This window comes from Bos taurus, chromosome 17, assembly GCF_002263795.3.
Source record: "Bos taurus isolate L1 Dominette 01449 registration number 42190680 breed Hereford chromosome 17, ARS-UCD2.0, whole genome shotgun sequence".
NCBI lineage: Eukaryota > Metazoa > Chordata > Mammalia > Artiodactyla > Bovidae > Bos > Bos taurus.
Window position 1 is genome coordinate 60,999,782 of NC_037344.1, and position 19,955 is coordinate 61,019,736.

Below are 19,955 nucleotides of genomic sequence, written 5' to 3' on the forward strand. Positions count from 1 at the left end.
TGTGGAAGCCCAGAGTCTTAACCGTTCAGCCCCATATGATTTTCAGTTTGGGACTAGTTTCGATGTGGCTGTGCTGTGTGACTATGATTTGATTCCTCACCCTCTTTGGACCTCAGCCTCCTCATCTGGAAAGTGGGGGTGGGAGGTGGAACGAAGCCCCTGAAGTCAATTTGTCCAGACGTCTGGAAGGCAGACTACCTGCCTCCCTGAATCTTCTTTTCATTCATTCATTCGGTTATCAGAAAATATATGTTGAAATAACATGCACTGGGCAGCCTCCTGGGCCCTGGGTTACAGATGTGAACAAGACAGATTTGCTACCAGCCCTCACTGAGCTGACATTTTACTGGGGGAGACGGACAGCAACCAGGAGAAAATAATTGGTAGTTTCGAATAGTGGTAGGAGAAGAGGGTGGTGAGACTAACTGGCTGTTAAAACAGGCAGTCAGAAGGCTTCCCTGGCAGTCCAGCGGTTAAGACTCCACACTTCCAATACAGGGGGCATGGGTTTGATCCCTGTTTGGAGAAATAAAATCCCACATGCTGCATGGGAGAAAAAAAATTAACATTACCTTTGATGAAAATTAAAAATAATAATAATCTTTTAAAAGGCAGTCAGGCTAGGTTTGGTTGAGACAAGCGGGGTACTTGGGTGAAAATGTAGTGGGCATGCAGACCCAAAACTCAGGAATCAAGATAAACAGTATTTCATATAATATTTTGAAAACTCAAAACTAATGCAAAGCAATCCATAATGAACAGAATGGTAAACTTTTAAATAAAGACAGGGTCTGACAGATCTGTCATTCGGGTGAGGTGAGACGGCCAAGCGCAAGGTAAGATCCTATCTTTATGTAAAAATGTTACTATTTTATTCACCAGGAATGTGTTTTACATGTATTTTTCATTTTAGAGTTGTTTCATTACAATCTTTTTTCTTATTTCTGAGGGTTTTTTCCTGTTTTTAAAATTTAAGTTTCGTGGCACCCGTTATATTTTGCTCCAAAAGTTAGTGCCTCCCTCACCTCTCCCTCGTCCTGGCCCTGAGTGTCAGGCGGTGGGTCAGGAGGGCCCCCTGAGGACGTGATGCCAGAGTCCAGATGAGAAGTTGCTGACTTGGCTGGGATCTGGAAAAGTGTGACAGGCAAAGGGAAGAACACAGACAGCAGCCCTGCGACAGAATCAAGCTTGGTGAGTTCTAGAAAGAGAAAAAGCTGCAGTGTGGTGAGTCTAGGGGAGAGACCTCAAAGGTCTGCAAAACCAGACGATACAGGGCCCGGTGGGCCTAGGTGAGGGGTCAGCCCTTTATCTGAAACGCAGCCAGGGGTAGGGAAGAGTTTCAGCAGCAGGAGCAAGACTCTGCCTTGGACTTAAGACTATTCTGGGGACTTCCCTGGTGGTCCAGTGGTGAAGAATCACCTCCCAGTGCAGGAGACACAGGTTCGATCCCTGTTCAGGAAGCTAAGATCCCAGATACCACAGAGCAACTAAGCCCCTGTACCACAACTACTGAGCCTTCGCGCCAAAACTAGAGAGGCCTGCTCGCTGCAATGAAGACCCAGCACAGCCAAAAAAAAAGATTTTTTTTAAAATTTTTAAAAGACTATTCCGGCTGCTAGTGTGGAATAGATTGGGGATGGGAGTCAGGGCAGGCCAGCGGGGAGGGTGCTAGTCACCCAGGCAAGGGTGTTCAGTCCTCTGTGCTGGTTGTTGCGTGTTGTTGCCTTGCAAGGGGTGCTTTTCTTCTTTACTTCGCAGGAGAAGAATTTTGAGGCCAGAGAGGTTAATTCATCTGCCCCAGGGTCCTAGCTTCTAAGAGGCGGAGGTGGGTTTTGAACCCAGGTCTTCAAATATCCAGCCTGGCCCAATCTCCACCCACCTTACCACCTCAGAAGAAAGGGTTAGGTCCTGTAACTTCAGGCAAGCCTCAGTTTCCCTCACATGTAACATGAGATGAGTTACAGCCCCGAATTCCTGGGGTGGAGGCGTCCAGGAAATTGAAACACCAAGCGTTCAGTAAGTTTTACCTTAAAAGGAGGAAAAAAAAAATTCTTTCCCACCACTTTCTCTCCCCCACCTCCTTCTCTCTTTCTCTCTCTGTTGGTTCTCCCCTAAAAGGAGAAACTTTGGTATTTGTTCTTCAAACATTTATTTTTTAAGTTTTTTTTTTTTTTTTGAAGGGAAGTATTGGTGAAGGTAATCAGTTTTCGGACTTAAGATAAAAAATCGCAGCAAAGGGTCGACTTGACTCTTTATAATTAATGGGGTGGCTTGTAATAGGATTCTCCTGCCTGTGGCGCTCCCAGGAAACACCTTTTTACATAAGATATTGCCCACGCCGGAGTGGCAGCAGAGTGATTTATGGGGTTCCTTGCTCCAGAAAACCTCTCCTGGGGTTGCCCAGGCAGTGGAATTTATCAGGGAATTTGGAAGCCAGGCAAGAAACCTGCCCGTGACATTTTTGGTGGAGTTTAAAAAGCACAAACATTGGGGAAGGGAGAAGCCAATGGGACGGGGCCAGGGAAAGAGGGCCCACTGAGGTTGGGTTTTCCACCAACAGAGCCTGAGATGGGAGTTCCTGGCACGTGACATATCAAGGGAGCCCTCAGAGCAAAAGCAGGGCGGGGGGCAGGAGGTGAACAGGAGGAGGGGAGGGTGCCGGTGGAGTCAGGGCTCAGCCCGATTGCAGGGGGCTCTCTGCTCTGTGGATGGGACCACAGAGATGCTCTTACCTTGAGGTTGCAAGAGGGGCTGGCTTTTCTAGCCCTCCCACACCTCTCTGGACACAAAGCCTCCCATCAGCTGTTCCTGGGATATGGGGTAGCTGTCGGCCCCCAGCAACCATCACTCCCACTATGAGCCACTTCCATCTTTCCATGCCCCTGCCATGCCTGGGGTCGGCTCTGGGGTAAAAACACCTCCTTTGCCAGCTAAAGGCTGGATTTCTGCCCTCTGTACCACCTTGGCTCACGGCTGGAGTGGGGTGGAGTGGAGGATTAGATGGAGGTGGGCCTCTGGAGCCAGGGGTTCTAAAGTCCACCTGATGCAGGGACAGGGGGTACCTTGGCCAACAGAACCCGCAGGGAACCCAGGGCACTCCCCCCTTGCCCCGGAGTGCGTCCGGCTGGGATGGGGACCCGCGTGTATCTCAGTAGGTACACACTGACCCAGTGCTCACTGCTCTCCATGCAGCCCTAGACCAACACAGAAAATCTGCTCCCGGGACCCTCATCGTAGGCTCCCTGTTTTCCAAACCAAGTGGCCCAGGAGGGCAGAGGCGATAGCAAGAGTCTCTCAGCCCCAGTGCCCACTCTGCTGGATCAGGTCATAACCACCATCACCTCAGCTTCAACCATCTACGCCCCTCTCTCTCTGTGTCCCCACCCTGCCCTGGGCATTCCTTGGGTGTCAACCAGGAAGGGCCACACACCAAGGTAACGGAAGTGTGTTATCCAGACAGGGTCAACAGACCCCTCGGCATCTTATCTCCAGCTCGCCGAGACCAGGAGAGGAGTAAACAGCAGCTGACAAGTCTCCCAGGGGTGCAGCCAAGGACGGGAGCCCGACTGGGAGACAGAGCACCTGGGATGGAGACGGGCCCTGCCAACTCACCTGGTTGTGGAGATGGTCTCTGGCTGAAGCAACCTCAGGGGGCTTCAGGGAAGAGGCTGCCCTCACACTGGGCTTCGAAGAATGTGTGGGATTTAGAAGCGTAAGGGCATGGCAGGTAGGGAACAGGGCTCGAGCACAGGAAAGGAGATGGGAGAGCCGTTGTGGTTAGAGGCACAAGCCCAGATGTTTACACAGCAGGTTTCCCATTTGGCTGTGTGACTTGGAATAAGTGCTAGACGGTTCTGCGCCTCGGTTTCCTCATTTGCAAAAATGAAGGTAATAACAGCATCTACAACGTGGGGTATTGTGGGGTTAAATAAAATGACTGGGGGTGAGAGGTAGGCTCAAGAAGCAGGGGATGTATGTATGTTGTTTCGTTGCTAAGTCATGTCCGACTCTTTGCAACCCCATGCACTATAGCCCACCAGGCTCCTCTGTTCATGACATTTCCCAGACAAGAATACTGGAGTGAGTTGCCATTTCCTTCTCCAGGGGACCTTCCCAACCCAGGGATCGAACCTGCATTTCCTGCATTGGTAGGCAGATTCTTTACCAGTGAGTAACCAGGGAAGCCCAGATACATGTATACTTACGGCTGATTCAGGTTGTTGTGCAGGAGAAATCAACACAACCTTGTAAAGCAATTATCCTCCAATTAAAAATAAAATAAATGAAATGACTGCTAAGACCCCTAGCACACAGTACAATACAATACACACAAGCTCAACACAAGAATAAATGCTAATTCCTCCACACCCCTCATCGTTGGGGGAGGAATGCTCAGAAGATGGTAAAAACTAGCAATGACTGAAAGACTACTTATGCTGAGTTCTCATAATAATCTGCACACAACCTATTGTACAGATTAGAACACTGAGGCACTAAACAAGAGCATCATTTACTCAAGGTCACCAGGATAGTGAGTAGGAAAACTTTCAGGCTCAAGCCTGGCTCTGGGGCATTCAGTGTCTCTTCTGGTAACTCACAAGGACATAAGTCTGCGTCCTGGAGGCTTCTGGAGGGACATCCTGGCAACCAAAGTCAATGTCTGTGATCAAAGGGAAGGGGAAGCCAAGGCAGAAGGAGGCCACTGCCGCTCTCAAATCCTCCTCTTGAGAAACGGAGGAGACACCTAGTGGAGGGAGCAGTCTGGCCCAAGGAAAGGAGGTGGGAAGCCGCAAGTGGGCCTCTTCCAGCACAGAGGGGCAGCCTGAAGCCCAGAGAGGGGAAGGCACTTGCCCAGGGTCACACAGTCATGACGCAGCCCCAACAGGGAGCTGGATTCTGCCTTGAGCTGTGATGCAGGGTGGCCCCCACACTGAGCTTTGTTTCCTGCAGCACTGGGATGGGTCAGATAGGGCTCTCCCCATGCCAAGACCTCGTGGGGCCATCTGTCTCTGGGACTTCAGCACACCGTAGCAGGCTGGAGCCAAGGAAGACCCTGGGACAGGTCTCACCTGCCTGGAGGCTCTGCCTTCCCACTGGAGACGCTTTGCTGCCCCCTGGTGGCTGCAAAGGATTCTGATTTCCTCTGTTTTCAAAGAGCTCCCTTTCCAGGGCCGGCTGGAGCCCATTTCCAGAATCAGTCCCCTCCCTCTTTGTGACCCTCAGGTGTGTTCAGACCCACCCGGAGGCCATACCTCCTTCTCCAATGGCCCGCCACGCAAAAAAAAAAAAAAAGGGTGGAAATCCAAGAAATATAGAGTCATGTTGAAAAATCACCGGATTTGAAGCAGGCTGGTCTACATTGCAGCCTTTGTGCCCTTAATCGAGGTATATCACCTTCTCAAGTCTCAGTGTCCCCATCTGTAGAACAGGGATGATAATAATGGTTTCTAATCTATGATGCCTTTGTGAATGTTAAAAGGGACAAGGAATAGAAGGTTCTTAGAAGTCCTGGCACATGACAAGTATTTTGTAAAGATTGATGAAGGGACTTCTCTGGTGGTTCGGTGGTTAAGAACCCACCTGCCGATACAGGGGACACGGGTTCGATCCTGGTCTGGGAACTAAGATCCCAAATGCCTCGGGACAATTAAGCCCATGCGCTACAACTAATGAGCCCACGGGCTCCAGAGCCCGCGCTCCTCAACAAGAGAAGCCACTGCAATGAGAAGCCCATGCACAGCAACGAAGACACAGTGCAGCCAAAAACAAATGAATAAAATATTTTTTAAAAAAGATTGGTGGAGTTGTCCTCACTGACCCAGGGCTGAGAAGTGACAGAATGTTCCCTCCCCTTCCTGAGTAGGTCCCCTAGGTAGTGGAAGCCTGGTAAGGAACTCAGCATGGCCAGATTCCCTTAGAAACCCGAGTTTTGAATTCTTGGCTTTATTGCCCAAGCTGTAGGATATGAAAAGAGTCACTTTATCAGAGCACTGACATCAAGGTTGCTGTGTGCCTTCCCTGAGTCCACAGAGGTTAAAAAAAAATGGACCTGCTGGAGTTACAGACTCAACTCAGAAAGGGTTTATTGGCCAGAGCTGCAGGGAAGCCAAAGGGACAAGTTCAGGTGGGCTTCCTGCAGGAGGCTGCCAGCACAGCAGCACAGGGCGGCTTCTACTGCCTTCCATGAGCCCAGAGGCCCCTCAACCAGCTATATGGGTGTCCAGGAGCCTCTTGGGGATCGCTGGAACCCAGCCAGCCCTCCCAAACCAGGAGCCCTTAATCCTGGCCGAGCTGGGCTTTCAGAGCCTGTAGCTCTCCACTATCGATGCTGTTGCCTCCGCACACGATGACCACGACTGGGGCTGGGGAAGGGCACAGGTGGCCCTCAGCCTGGAGCTTCCCCAGGAGGCCTGAGTAGATGGCAGCTAAGGCTGCCCCGCAGGCAGGCTCCACCAGTGTTCGCTCATCATCTGCCCAGAGAGGGGGATTGGGGTGGAGGGGAGGAAAGGGAGGGAAAACCAGTTAGTGCTCAGCAGGCTCTGGGCAATGCAGTTCCATGAAGCCAGCCATCCAGGCATCCATCTCACAACCTATCATTTGTCTGACCCTCTGTCCATCCATCAATCTGACCATCTATCCCTCCATCCATCTGCCTTTCATCCCTCCATCCATCCATCATTAGACTGTCTGTCTGTCCATCTATCAGTGTATCTATCCATCATTGTATCATCCATCCATCCATCCATTCATCCATCATTTGACTGTCCATCCATCAATGTATCCATTAATCAATGTGTCCACCCATCCATCCATCCATTTCTATGTCATTTGTCAATCCACTGCCCATCAATCCATCCAACCAGCCAGCCACCCATCTACCTATTCATTATCCACCTTTCCACTCACTCATACATTCATCCATTCATTCAACAAATATTTATTGAGCACCCCCTCCCTGCCAGGCCCTGGGGAACACAACAGTGAGCAAGACATACCAACCCCCACCCTCATAGAGTTCACAGTCTAGTGATGCAGGTGAATAAGCATCTGGCACTTGTAAGAATGGTGGACTGGTGCACAGGAAGTCTTCAGCCCCAGTGGGGTGGGGGTGGGAAATCAGAGGAGGCTTCCTGGAGGAGGTGCCATGATGGGCTGAGTAGCCCTTTAGTTACATGAAACCAACAGGCAGCAGGGCCAGGATGGGCAGCCAGAGGGAAGAAGAGTATGTACAGAAATCTGGAGGCTAGAGACAGGACACACTTCTTCACCCCCACCCCTTCCATCCACTCAGTGTACACTTACTGCATGATTACTATATACCCAGCCCTGTGATAGGCACTGAGGATATGGACAAGAGAAAACACACTCTCTTCAAGGGGTCCACGGACCTCATAGGTTTCCAAGCCCAGGTGGAGGGCACTGCTCACTCACCCAGGAATCGCTGCACAGCACTCACGGCTTCAGCATCCTCCACCACCTCAGAGAAGATCCTAAACTCTTTTGTACACTCCAGGGCCCGTGCAGCCACTGTCCTGGCCCCCAGGCTCTTGGCTAGACTGCAGGAGCAGGCCGTTGGGGCAGGGAAGGCAGGGGTGTGGAGAAGAATTGGGGAATCAGGTCTCCTCCCTGAACAGCCCCAGCCCTCCCCAGTCCCAGGCACCCCTCCCATCCTGCTGTGGGCCCAGGACTCAGCATTTTAAGAGTCTAGAGCAGTGCCTGAGTCAGGGAAAGCACTCAAAAATTATGTGTCCCATGAATGGCTGATGAGCACACATCCCTCTGACTCTACAACCATGACTGTGCTGTTCTTGCATAGACCCCAGAAAGCCAAGCCTAGAAAATGATTCTTTCATTGTATTCATTCATAACCACTTATCGTGTCTATACTATAGCTGTATTTATTGACTATTCACAGGGTGCTGGATGCATGAATTTTCCTGGGAGGTCTTTTGTTTGTTTTATTTTTCGGTCGCACCATACAGCCTGGCACATGGGAATCTTAGATCCCTGACCCGGGATTGAATCTGCACCCCTGGAGTGGAAGCACAGAGTTGTAACCACTGGGCCACCAGGGAAGTCCCCAGGATTTTCTGTTTTAAGTCTTACAATCTCCCTTGGGAGTTAGAAATGTATGAGTCCCATTTTATAGGTCAGGAAACTGAAGTTCAGAGAGGTTGAGCAACTTGCTCAAGGACACACAGCTAGTCAACAGCTGAATGTGGATTCAAAGTCAGGCAGTCTGGCTCCAGAGTCCATGCTCTTTACCTCTGTGCTTGGGATGGCCTACCTGCTGGTATTTTCCTGAGCTGGGCAGTGTTTCAGGGCCAGGAGAGCTTTTGCTGAGCTCATCAGAACTGACGCTGGGACCTAAGTGGCCCACAGCATGGACTCTGGTGCCAGGCTGCCTGGTTTCAAGCCTAGGTTCTAAACTAGCTGTGTGACCTTGGGAAAGTCACTTTGCCTCTCTGAGCCTCAGTTTCCTCATCTGAAAAACGGAGATAATAATAATAGCTGGGGGTACTTCCCTGGCAATCCAGTGGTTAAGAATCTGAGCTTCCTCTGCAGGGGACATGGGTTCAGCTCCTGGTTGGGCAACTAAGATCCCACATGCTGCAAGGCCAAAATAAGATGAAGAAGAATTGCTGGTGCACGAGGTTGTTGTGGAGAATGAGTTAAAGCATTTCCAGTGCTTAGAAGAGAGCCTTCCAGACAGTGAGTTCTATAAAAGTGTTAGTCGCGATTATGGTTATAGCTCTTATCCAGAACCAAGTCTGGGAGCAGAGACAACAGTGAATAAGGAAACACAAGGATAAGGAAATAAATACCCACTGTAGGAAGATGAGGGAGAGAGAGAGGAAAACCTCCAACAACAGCGTTGAGGGGAGACTCTCTCTGGGGCAGAGAAACCAACCAGAAGAAGAAGATGGAACCCCAGCATTTCCGGGCAGAGGACACAGCCTGTGCGAAAGCGTGGAGGGCAGAAAGTGCCCAGCCCATTCAAGGGACAGGAAGACAGGCCAGTGGCTGGAGTGGAGTGCAGAGGGGTCTGATTCCAGCCTGAGAGCCTAGGGAACGTGCTGATGGGTTTAAGTAGGGAATGAAAAATTCCTACAGATCAGTCATGCAGGACTAAGGAGACCCCATGGAGGGACTTCCCTGGTGATCCAGTGGTTAAGACTCTGCCCTTCCAATGCAAGGGGCATGGGTTCCATTCCTGCTCAGGGAACTAAAGTCCTGCATACCGTATGGCACAGCCCCAAAAAAAGAAAATAAAAATTAAAAGATAATTAAATGCTTAAGGACTTCACTAGCATTGCAGTGCACTTCCACTGCAGAAGGCACACGTTCTATCCCTGGTCAGGGAAATAAGATCCCGCTTACCATGTGGTGCAGCCAAAAAAAAATTTTTTTTAATTAAAAAAAAATAAAAGGAGACTCCCTTGAGTGCCCCCACCCTCACTAATTGGGACTGAGAAGCCCCAGGACAGCCCAGCACCCCACAAATGCCCCCAGCCCACGCCTACCTAGTGATGCCGGGAAGCGTCACCAGCTTGCCTGCCTTGATGGCCGCGTTGAAGCAGTGTGCCCCTTGGGTCTCCATGGCGATTATGGGCACGTGTTGCCAGCCCACCTCTGCCAGACCAGCTGACACCCCGGCCAGGAGACCTCCACCCCCGACTGCCAGCACCAGGGCACCCGGTGGGGTCCCCAGCGCTGCCTTCAGCTCCCGTACCAGGCTCACATGGCCTTCCCTGTGGGACGAGGGAGTGGGAGAGGTGGCAGGACTGAGGGCGGGCCCGGTCCCCAAGGCTCACAGGGACACAACCCTCCACAGTGCCAGCCCCCGCCCCATCCACGGCAAGGGGAGGGGAGACCCTGCCACACTTAGTTCACTCAGCTTCCATCCACTCAGTTCATTCCTTCACTCATTCTTTCTCCCCTTCGTCAGCCTCCCAGGCACTTTCTCAATCCATTTCATCCATCCCATAACTTTGGAAAGAGGCAGCATTTGTGTGTCTGCTTAAGAGCTGACCAGCATGGGAATTCCCTGGTGGTCTAGTAGTTAAAACTCCTCGCTTCCACTGTAAGAGCCATGGGTTCGATTCCTGGTCTGGGAACTAAGATCCTGCATGCCAAATGGTATGGCCAAAAATGAAAGGGCAGACCACTGTATCACTTGGAATCAGGCCAACTCACGTCCTGGGTCTGGGACCCAAGGTCTCCACCACTTACTAGCTGTGTGGTCTCGGGCAAGTTTCTTGACCCCTCCAGGCCTCAGTTTCCTCACCTGTGAAATGGGCATAAAAAAATCTCTCTCTCTTGGGGAAGACTAAATGGATTAAATGTGTCCCAAAGTACACACTTAATCAAGGGGATTTATTCCTAGCATTTCAATCTTATACATGTGGAAACTGAGGCACAGGGTGCTAAGATGCTTTGCAGGGTCATACAACTCAGGAATGGCAGAGGTGGGGTCTGGACCTCCGTGTGCCTGACTTCCAAGCCTCTTCTCCTCTCTGGAACTCAATTTTCCCTTCTGTCCAGTGGAGGACCCTGACTCAGTGAGGGTCTCCCAGCACTGAGCTCCATAGGGGAAGGGACACCAGCCTTACCATATCAAGGGGTGGTCAAACGGAGGGAGGTTCACCCAGCCGTCATTCTTGGCCAACTCTTGTGCCCTCAGATTGGCCTCTTCCCAGATCTAAAGAGAAACCAAGACCTTCAGAAGACAGGAATTAGACAGCTACAGAGGTTGGAGCAGCGCCTGAGGTCTCCTGGATGACTCCAGGGCCTGATGGACTGGGGAGACCCCCAAGGGTGAGACCAGAGCTGGTGTGGACCCAGCAGCCTCCTGGGACAACAGCAGAGCTTCCTCGTGGAGAAAAGGATGCCACGTGATTCCCACAAGTCAGATGGGACATGTTCAGCTGCCAGGCTGGATAAGAACGAAGCCCACCAGCCTGTGGTGCTGGGAAGAGGGGACTCCGAGCTCCCAGTGCAGGGGGTGTGGGTTCGATTCCTGGTCAGGAAACTAAAATCCCACATGTTGTGGGGGAAAACCTTAATAATTAATTAATTGCTAGCTCATTCTGTAAAGAATCTGCCTGCAATGAAAGAGACTTGGGTTCAGTTCCTGAGTTGGGAAAATCCCCTGGAGAAGGAAATGGCAACCCACTCCGGTATTCTTGCCTGGAGAATCCCCATGCACACAGGAGCCTGGCAGGCTACAGGCCAAGGGATCGCAAGAGTTGAACATGACTCAGCTACTAAACCACCACCACCAATTATTAATTAATTAATGATAAAGCCTGTTTGAGACCCCAAGAACTATAGCCCACCAGGGTCCTCTGTCCATGGAATTCTTTAGGCAAGAATAATGGAGTGGGTTGTCATTTCCTTCTCCTAGGGATCTTCCCAACCCAGGGATCAAACCTGAGTCTCCTACATTGCAGGCAGTTTCTTTACCATCTGAGCCACAAGGGAAGCCCAATAATTAATTGTTAATTATTACTTAATTAAAGATAAAACCTGTTTTCTAGGGATGACAGCCAGCTAGATGGATGGATAGACTTTTTTTTCCTTCTTCCCAGGAAAGGAGAAGGGTTATATGTTAAGTCTGTTTCTTCGGTAACAAAGTGAGCCAGTGACGTCCTTGTCAGATGATATCCTTTCATATCAGGTGGACTCAAGAGTGGGGGATGATGCTATAGTGATCTTTACATTTTATTGTCTTATTGAATGGTAAAAATGTATAGTGAGTAATACCAAGGGTTAGTGAGGAGGAAGGGAGAGAGATGGAGTAGGAAATGGCAACCCGCTCCAGTATTCTTGCCTGGAAAATTCCATGGACAGAGGAGCCTGGTGGGCTACGGTCCATAGGGTTGCCAAGAGCTGGACGTGACTGAGCACACACACACACACACACACACACACGGAGACAGATACTATCCTGATAATCACCAGCTTCCTGTTTCTCCTGGGTTCATACAGGAAACCTTCTCCAAGTGGAGAGAGACAAGTCGACAGATCTCAGCCCTTAATATACATCACGTCTCACTCAACCCTGAGCTCAGCCATCCTAAGGGATGACTAGGTCCCAGGCATAGTTCACTAAAAGGAAAAAGAGAGTCTCTCAGGGGCGAGGGAGGGGTTAAGGAGGAACAGCCCCTCCAGCTGCTTTGTCCTTCTTGGGGTCCTTACCTTTCCAGTCAGCTGAACTTCGGCCCCCTCCCCCTGCAGCCTCTTCACCACCTTCACAGAGGTGCCCTCGGGGAGCACAATGGTGGCTGGGATGCGCAGCTTCCGGGCGGCATAAGCAGCTGCGATGCCCGCATTACCCCCTGCGGAGGCAGTAGAAGAGGGTGCTATGGGCAGTTGCATTAGTCTATTGACACACTATTCTCCTGCCCGCCCCGCCTCCCATTTTCCTTTGGGAGTCACTCCTTCCCTACGCTTATATGCCCCCCCCCCAATTGGCCCCAGAGGTGGACACGTGATCTAGGTGGAGCCAATCAGAGAACTCAATCACCTGAACCATGATTCATTCAGGGACGAGTGCATGATACAAGCTGGGCGTAAAAGACCAGTTCATAGATCGAGGAGACCACGGGGAGGGGGGTCCTCCCCTTTCACTACGGTTGGCAGGATGGTAGGAGGCAAGCCTAAAACTCCCGATGGCCATCAGGCAGTCTATATGAGAGAAGAGTTAGTGTAAAGGGAAGGCAAACCAAGAAAAGGAGAGATACAGAGGAGACCACCTGGGTCCAGCTGTGCCTGAAACCCATTATCCCAAGAATTCTTTGATTCTTGGAGTCTGTAATTTAAACCTGTATGAATTGGGTTTCCATCACTCTCTACCAGGAGGCTTGAATGATGGGAAGGGAGCAGGACATACAAAGCAGCTGTCTGCCATGACCTTGATAAGACTGGACCTTTAAGAAGAGGCTAAGCCCTGGACACCTCCTGCAGCTCCAACTCCTCCTCCACCACACCCAGCCCCCAAGGACCCTCACGAAGTAGAAAGGGGGCAGGCTCACCTGAGGAACACACCAGGTGTCTGCATCCCTTTTTGGCCACCTAGGAAGACAAGGAACGTGAGCAGGGGCTGACCCGAGCAGGTGTCCTGGAGCCCTGGGGGGGATGGAGTTAGACGCTCCTCATCGTATCCCACTCCAGTATTCTTGCTTGGAGAATTCTATGGACAGAGGAGCCTGGCGGGCTACAGTCCATGGGGTTGCAAAGAGTCTGAGCGACTAAGCGCAGTGCAGCATACCACATCATACTCCAACTCTCCCCATCCCTCATCCTGCCCACAGCACTCCCTTCCCAGCTCTACAACCTCACTCCTCCCCTCCTGCCCTCACCTCTTGGCAGAAATGCCCGATACCGCGGATCTTGAAGGAGCCCGCCGGCTGCACATTCTCATACTTGAGGAAGACAGGCATGCCAGCCACCTGGGACAGCGCCCAGCTCTCCAGCAGAGGCGTGACGATGTGGAAGGGCTCACCCTCGGCACATTCCTCCAGAGGGCTCTTCATCTCGGCAACCACCTGGAGGGCCTGCAGTAGGGCACGAGCGTCACAGCCCAGCCGGCTCCAGCCCAGAGTCCCTCTAACTAGGACCGGGGAGGGGGAGGGAGAAGCCCCTTGGCTTGGCTCCCTTCATTCCAGGTGGCTGCCAAGCTGTGAGGCTCCGGGCAAGTATCTACACCTCTCTGGGCCTCAGTCTGACCATCCCGATCAAGGAGATTTGTACTAAGGGTGCTTTTCTTCTGTTAATGTGGATGCTACAGTGCAGGAATGGAGAACATGGCCAATAGCGGTGATGAATGAATGAGATTGGGAGAATTCATGCAGTCATCATTCATTGATTCAAAAAAAAAAAAAACATTCCTGAGCACCTACTGTCTGCCAGGCAGTTTCAGGTTTTGGGACCAGGTGTGGACAGGTCAGAGGCAGCCCCATGTTTTAGTTGGGGAGACAGAATCAAAGAATTGCAACCTGGAGTGAGCTAGTGGGGAAGGTACTATTTTATCTAGGGTAGTCAGGAAAGACCCTCTCTCAGGAAAGAAACTTTAAAAAAAAAATTTGTATTAAGGGGGACTTCCCTGGTGGGACTCTGCACTTCCAATGTAGGGGACACAGGTTCTACCACTGGTTGGTGAACAAAGAGCCCGTATACCTCGGGGAAAAAAAAATTAAAAACTTGTACTATGGAAAATTTAAACACAGCAAAAGTGTCAAGAAACATCTGATGTAGCCACCACTCAGCTTCAACAGTCATCAGCTCATGCCTGGCTTGTTTGTTCCCTATCTGTACCCATCCCCCTTCCTGTATTATTATTTTTTCTATCTTTATTATTATATTTTCCTCCCATATTATTTGATCTGTAAATATTTCAGCATGTAGCTATAAAATTAAAGAACTCTTTTTAAACATTGTAGCCACAGTTTCAGAGCAGTATACATTTGTCCAAACTCTTCAAATTCTAACCTTGAGTAAGCTATTTTTATTTCATGGAAATTAGACCTCAGTGATGTTCATTTTTAAAAATGTAATCACAATACCATTATCACATCTAAAAATATTAACAATCATTTCTTAACATCATCAAATATCTGCTAAGTGTTCAAAATTCCATTCGTCTCACTAAATGTGATTAATGGTCGGTTTTGCAGATCGTGACAGTTTAAGGTTTTTAACAGTTTGAATCGGGTTGCAGAAGGGAGCTGTGCATTTTGGTTGGTCGAGACATAATTTAATTTCCTTTTGATCTGCAGCTTCTCAAAGTGGGAGGGCTTCCCTGGTGGCCAGTGGTAAAGAATCCGCCAGCTAATGCAGGAGACGTGGGTTCGATCCCTGGGTCAGGAATATCCCCTGGAGAAGGAAATGGCAACCCACTCCAGTATTCTTGCCTGGGAAATCCCATGGACAGAGGAGCCTGGCGGGCTACAGACCATGGGGTCGCAGAGTCAGACACGACTTAGCAACTAAACAACAACAAAGGGGAAACTTTGAGATGAACAAGGAGAGATAAGCAAGGGAAAAGCACTCCTGCAGAGGGAACAGCAGATGGAACCACCGCTTGAGGGAGGTGAACTTGGAGTGTTCCTGGCGCTGATGAGACAAGGGATTGGGTAGAGGTGAGAGTATGAGGCAAGCAAAAACGTGCTTAGTCTTGTGAGAGCTGGACCCTAAAGAAGGCTGAGCACCAAAGCACTGATGCTTTAAATTGTGGTGCTGGAAAAGAGTCTTGAGAAATCCTTTGGACTGCAAGGAGATCAAACCAGTTTATCTTAAAGGAAATCAGCCCTGAATATTCATTGGAAGGACTGATGCTGAAGCTGAAGCTCCAATACTTTGGCCACCTGATGCAAAGAGCCGACACATTCGAGAAGAAAGACCCTGATGCTGGGAAAGATTGAAGGCAGGAGGAGAAGGGAGCGGCAGAGGATGAGATGGTTGGATGGCATCACTGACTCAATGGACATAAGTTTGAGCAAATTCTAGGAGATAATGGAGGACAGGGAGGCCTGGCGTGCTACTGTCCAAGGGGTCACAAAGAGTCAGGCAAGACCGAGGGGCTGAACAAGGAGAGGTGAGCAGGGATGTTGGGGAGGGCGTTCCAGTCCACAGTGAGGCGTTGGGATATTATTCTATTTCTACTTGCTATGGGAAGCCGCTGGGAGATTTGAAGCTAAGACGCAGGTGAGTGAGTGAGTGAGTGAATGAACCAGTGTGAAAGGGCAAGAAGCAGAGAGGGAGGAAATTAGAAGGGAGGGAAAGTAGAAGGGTTTTTTGTTGTGTTTTGTTTTGTTTTGTTTTTTAAGGAGCAAACGCTGTGTCCCTTTTGTTTGTCCTTTGGGAGGGAAAAGCGTTGGGCCGCCCCTTTGCAGTTCCACTACTTGCCACTAGGAGGAGCGCATCAACCTCCATCAGCTACCACCAGCTCAAAGATTCTAGTCCACACTTACTAAGTCAGGGCTGGGCTCCCCGTATCAGAGGGTTCCAGGTCTCTTATCCCTGGATTTGACTCTGAGTCCTTGCTGGGATGGCCCTGAGATTCCCCAGGCAGAGAAAAGCCTGAAACACTTCCACCCAGCTCCATCCAGGAAAATTCATGGCACTGGGGGAGAGCAGCCTGTGGGCCACCCAACCAGCAGACCCAGCCCTGGCTTCACCTTGGTTCCAGAGCCCAAGAATTTGTGTTTTGAGGTCAATCAGAGGGTAAAGTTAGAAACTAGCTATGATGCCCTGGCTGTGTGACACAGGCAAGTATCTCAACCTCTCTGTGCCTGTTTTCCCTTCTAAAATGGGAATAATAACATCCGAACTCACAGGTTAGAGTGCAGGTTTAACCACTCCAGTATTCTTGCCTGGAGAATCCCATGAACAGAGGAGCCTGGCAGGCTACAGTCCATGGGGTCACAAAGAGTCAGATATGACTGAGCGGCCCAGCGCAATAATAATAACAGATATTCTTTGTTGAGTCCCTATTATGTGCCAGAAATTGGCTGAGTCTTTTGGAGGTGTCATCTCCTTGGGATCTTCTAACGATGCTAATATGCTCATCCTTACTCTAGAATGTTTACAAAGCCCGGACCTAGGAACTGGGGATACCATGGTGAACAAGATAGACATCTACTCTTGGAGGGGACTTTATAGTCTTATCAGGGGATAATGAAGATCCCACATGCCGCAACTAAGACCCGGTGCAGCCAAATAAATAAGTTAATTTAAAAAAATGTTTTTGAACCTGAGCCCTAAAAAAGTGAGACTGAACTAACCACACAACAAACTGGGAGAAGAACTTGGGCATCACAGGACCACTGTGAGGATTAAGCGAGGCCTTATATTAAATAGTAAAGACATCAACTCTGCCTCACGCGTAATAACAGCTAATAGTTATATGGGAATTACTGTGAGTCGGGCACTATGCCAAGCACCTTATAATAATTACAACAACCCTGAGATAGGTTCAATTATTAACTCCACTTTATAGACAATGAAACTGAGGCTCAGAGAGGTTAAGTATTAATAACTGGCCCAAGGTCGCACAGCTAGAAATGGCATGGCCAGGATTCCAAGTCAGGCAGTACAAGTTGGCATCTGTGCCCTTCCCCGCCATGCTGCACTTTCTCTTTTACAGTAGCATTATTATGATGATGAAAGATGTGAGCATTTAGCACTTGACCGCTGGTTGTCTTTAGAAGCAAATGCTGCTGGTTCAGTCCTCAGGCTCCCCCCAGCCCTCTTGGTTAGACTGCCCAGAAAAGAACAGCAGGCATCAGTTAAATGAATGAGTCCCAAGTTGCCAACAGCCTTATCAAGCCCAGAGGCCCATGAGGGCACCTGCTACATCTATGTATTTGGATAAAGACCAGCTAACTGCCTTTTCCACCTCCTTTGTCCTTCAGCTTTTCTCCAGAGGCCACCCGCAACACTCTGCAGCCAAATCCTTGACGCCAGGGTTGGGAACCTCAGCGACCTCTTAGTTGCCACAATGCCCAGCCCCACCACCCTGGGAGCAGGGTGGGCTCCCCAGTCTTCAAGGTCCTGGGCCCCCAGCCTTCTGCTGCAAGTCAGACAGGCCGCAGGCACCCAGAGCTGAACCTATGGAAGGACTTCGGACAGCCTCACTCCCCCACTTACTGTCCAACGAGCTGGGACTTGGCTCCAGAACCTTCCAAACAAACCTCTACTCACATTCACAAATGCACGCAGAGTCCCAGGGCCCTACTTGGGGCCAGACCCACTTACCTTCCTTCCCAACAGTTCTCAGACCGGCTCAGGGCCAGTCCGCTGCCCACCAGCCTTCTTGGGCACCAGCTGTGCCAACTCCCTGCAGCCTCCTGTGGCCTTGGCCCCTCCCCTCGTGGTTAAAGGGATAGCTCTCCACTGGAGGAAAAAGGGGACAAGATCAGCCTTCACTGCTTCTCAGTTTGCTGTCCCAGACATGTGACGACCTGGCCCCATTTTACAGATTAAAAAAAAAACTGAGGCCCAGAAATGGGAATTCACTTGGCCAAGGCCACCCAGCCAGCAAGGGTCATCCTTTACCCCTCCCTCTGGATCACCTCTGCTGTGACACAGACACCTCCCAATCCAGTGCTTGTCCCAAATGCCAAGCCACTTCCCCTGGACCACCGTCAAGGTCAGCTTAGGTGTGAGAAAAGAAAACAAGGATAAAGAAACAATTATTATCTGTCACATGAGAAAGTCATGTTTCCTTCTGAAGTTCCTCCTCATCGCTGATATTTTATGCCCAACATTGGGACTCAAACAATTATTTATTGTTCAAATGAATAACTCTGACAATCAATTTATTCATTCCAAGAATATTTATCGGACACTGACTCTAGATCAAGCCCTGGGACCATTAGCCTCAAACAAGACAGCATGTCCCCTGCCCTCAAGAAGCCCCAAAGGGGGACTTCCCTGGTGGTCCAGTGGTTAAGAATCTGCCTTGCCATGCAGGGGACGTGGGTTCGATCCTGATCAGGGAAGTAAGTAGTCGCCTCATTGCAGCTACTAAGTCTGCGCACTCTGGAGCCAGTGTGCCACAGTTAGAGAGGCCTTGGACCGAAACCAAAGATCTGGCATAATGCAGCTAAGACCCGATGCAGCCAACAAAATAAGTAAGCCCCAGGGGACCGCTGAAGAGCAGTTGTGATCAGTGCTGTCAGATGTTGGCAGGAAGTGGGGAGGGCCAGGGCTGTGGGTGCCCAGAGCAGGGCCTCGCCTGGCCCCAGGAGGCTGGGAAGGCTTCCTGGAAGAGGAGACTCAGTGAAACCAGGAGTCAGGAACACAGAAAGCAAAAGTAAAGAACTAAAAAAAATGGGGTGTTCCAGGAACAGATGTGCGCAGTAGGGCTGGTACCGAAAAGGCAAGGGCTGGAGAGGAAGTCCGTCTGGGGCTGGAGAGGCAGGCAGGGACCAGAGCCCACAGGATGCCCCTACCAGGGCAGGGTGTGGACCTCACCTGGGGCACTGCATTAGGCAGGGGAATGCCACGATCAGATTTCTGTTTTGTCTCTATTGCCATCTCATTGGGTGATTCTAAGCTGGTCACATCCATGGGGTGGTGGGTGGGAGGCGGGAAGGCTCAATTCCCCTGTATGTCAGACTGGACGTGAGGTCCAGGAAGCACGTGGCTGAGCTGCCCGGATTTGATGATTAACTCCCTGGCCCTTGGGGTCAAAGAGAACTGCTTGGTCATGATTCTTGATAAGGACTTTAGCAATTTCATTGCCTCCTCACACTACGCACACGCCATCCTTGTCAGATGTCCTGTCCTGGAAGGGGAACTGGGGACACGGAGGTGGTAAAACCTAATTTATGCCCTGAGGTGGCCCCCAGCCTGAGGGGAGAGGAAGATACCAATTCAGTGACAACCCTAACATCCCCTAAGAGGACACAGAACAGAAGATCCCCAAAGGGCAGCTGAGGGTGGGGTGTGACCAGGGAGGACTCCCTGGAGGAGGGGGCCTTAGCACACATGCTCAGACAAGAAGCATGACAGCCACATGTACTGCAGGTCCACTGTATGCCAGCCCTTCTGTGTCGACAAGAGATTCCCATAGGTTTTTGCTTGTTTTGTTTGTTTGGCTCCACTGCCTCTTCATCTGGGTGTGTGGACTTTCTAGTTGTGGTATAAGGGCTTAGTTCCCCTGCAGCATGTGGGGTCATAGTTCCCTCTCAAAGTTTATTTTAATAGTTGAGTATTTATATGCTCTGTGTGTGTGTGCATAAGATAATATCCAGAATTTTATGGATATTATTACTTAGAAAGAAGCTAAGACAGGTATTAAAGTTTTAAAATGGAGCTTGTTGTTTTAAAAAATATGAAGTAGTAGCAGTAAGTTTCTGGCATGAAGAGGCAATAACAATTAGAACACAGACCTTGAAGCCAGGCTCTAGTACAAATACCAGCTTCGCACTTACTGGCTGTGTAAC

The 19,955-nt window shown here is 50.2% G+C and overlaps 1 protein-coding gene across 2 annotated transcripts; it reads right to left on the bottom strand.

Moving 5' to 3' along the window:
• Positions 1-6,066: 6,066 nt before the first annotated feature.
• On the bottom strand, positions 6,067-19,593 carry SDSL (serine dehydratase like). 2 transcript variants are annotated; one of them, XM_024977229.2, is made up of 9 exons: positions 18,078-19,593; positions 17,761-17,898; positions 13,365-13,559; positions 13,038-13,077; positions 12,202-12,341; positions 10,614-10,702; positions 9,525-9,752; positions 7,432-7,556; positions 6,067-6,470 (listed from the first exon to the last, which is right to left on the bottom strand). In XM_024977229.2, the coding sequence occupies exons 3-9, from the start codon at positions 13,536-13,538 to the stop codon at positions 6,277-6,279; spliced, it is 990 nt and encodes a 329-aa protein (XP_024832997.1). In that variant the 5' UTR covers positions 13,539-13,559; positions 17,761-17,898; positions 18,078-19,593; the 3' UTR covers positions 6,067-6,276. The 2 variants fall into 2 exon arrangements, with proteins under 2 accessions (XP_024832997.1, NP_001092465.1); NM_001098995.1 differs by lacking the exon at positions 18,078-19,593 and having other exon boundaries at positions 17,761-17,775.
• Positions 19,594-19,955: the final 362 nt, after the last annotated feature.

Excerpts from the sequence above, each read along its gene's own strand:
- SDSL (XM_024977229.2), bottom strand. The coding sequence starts at position 13,538 with ATGAAGAGCCCTCTGGAGGAATGTGCCGAGGGTGAGCCCTTCCACATC. Across the intron at positions 10,703-12,201 it reads AAGTTCAGCTGACTGGAAAG|ATCTGGGAAGAGGCCAATCT; the intron begins GTAAGGACCCCA and ends GTTTCTCTTTAG. Across the intron at positions 9,753-10,613 it reads TTTGACCACCCCTTGATATG|GGAAGGCCATGTGAGCCTGG; the intron begins GTAAGGCTGGTG and ends CTCGTCCCACAG.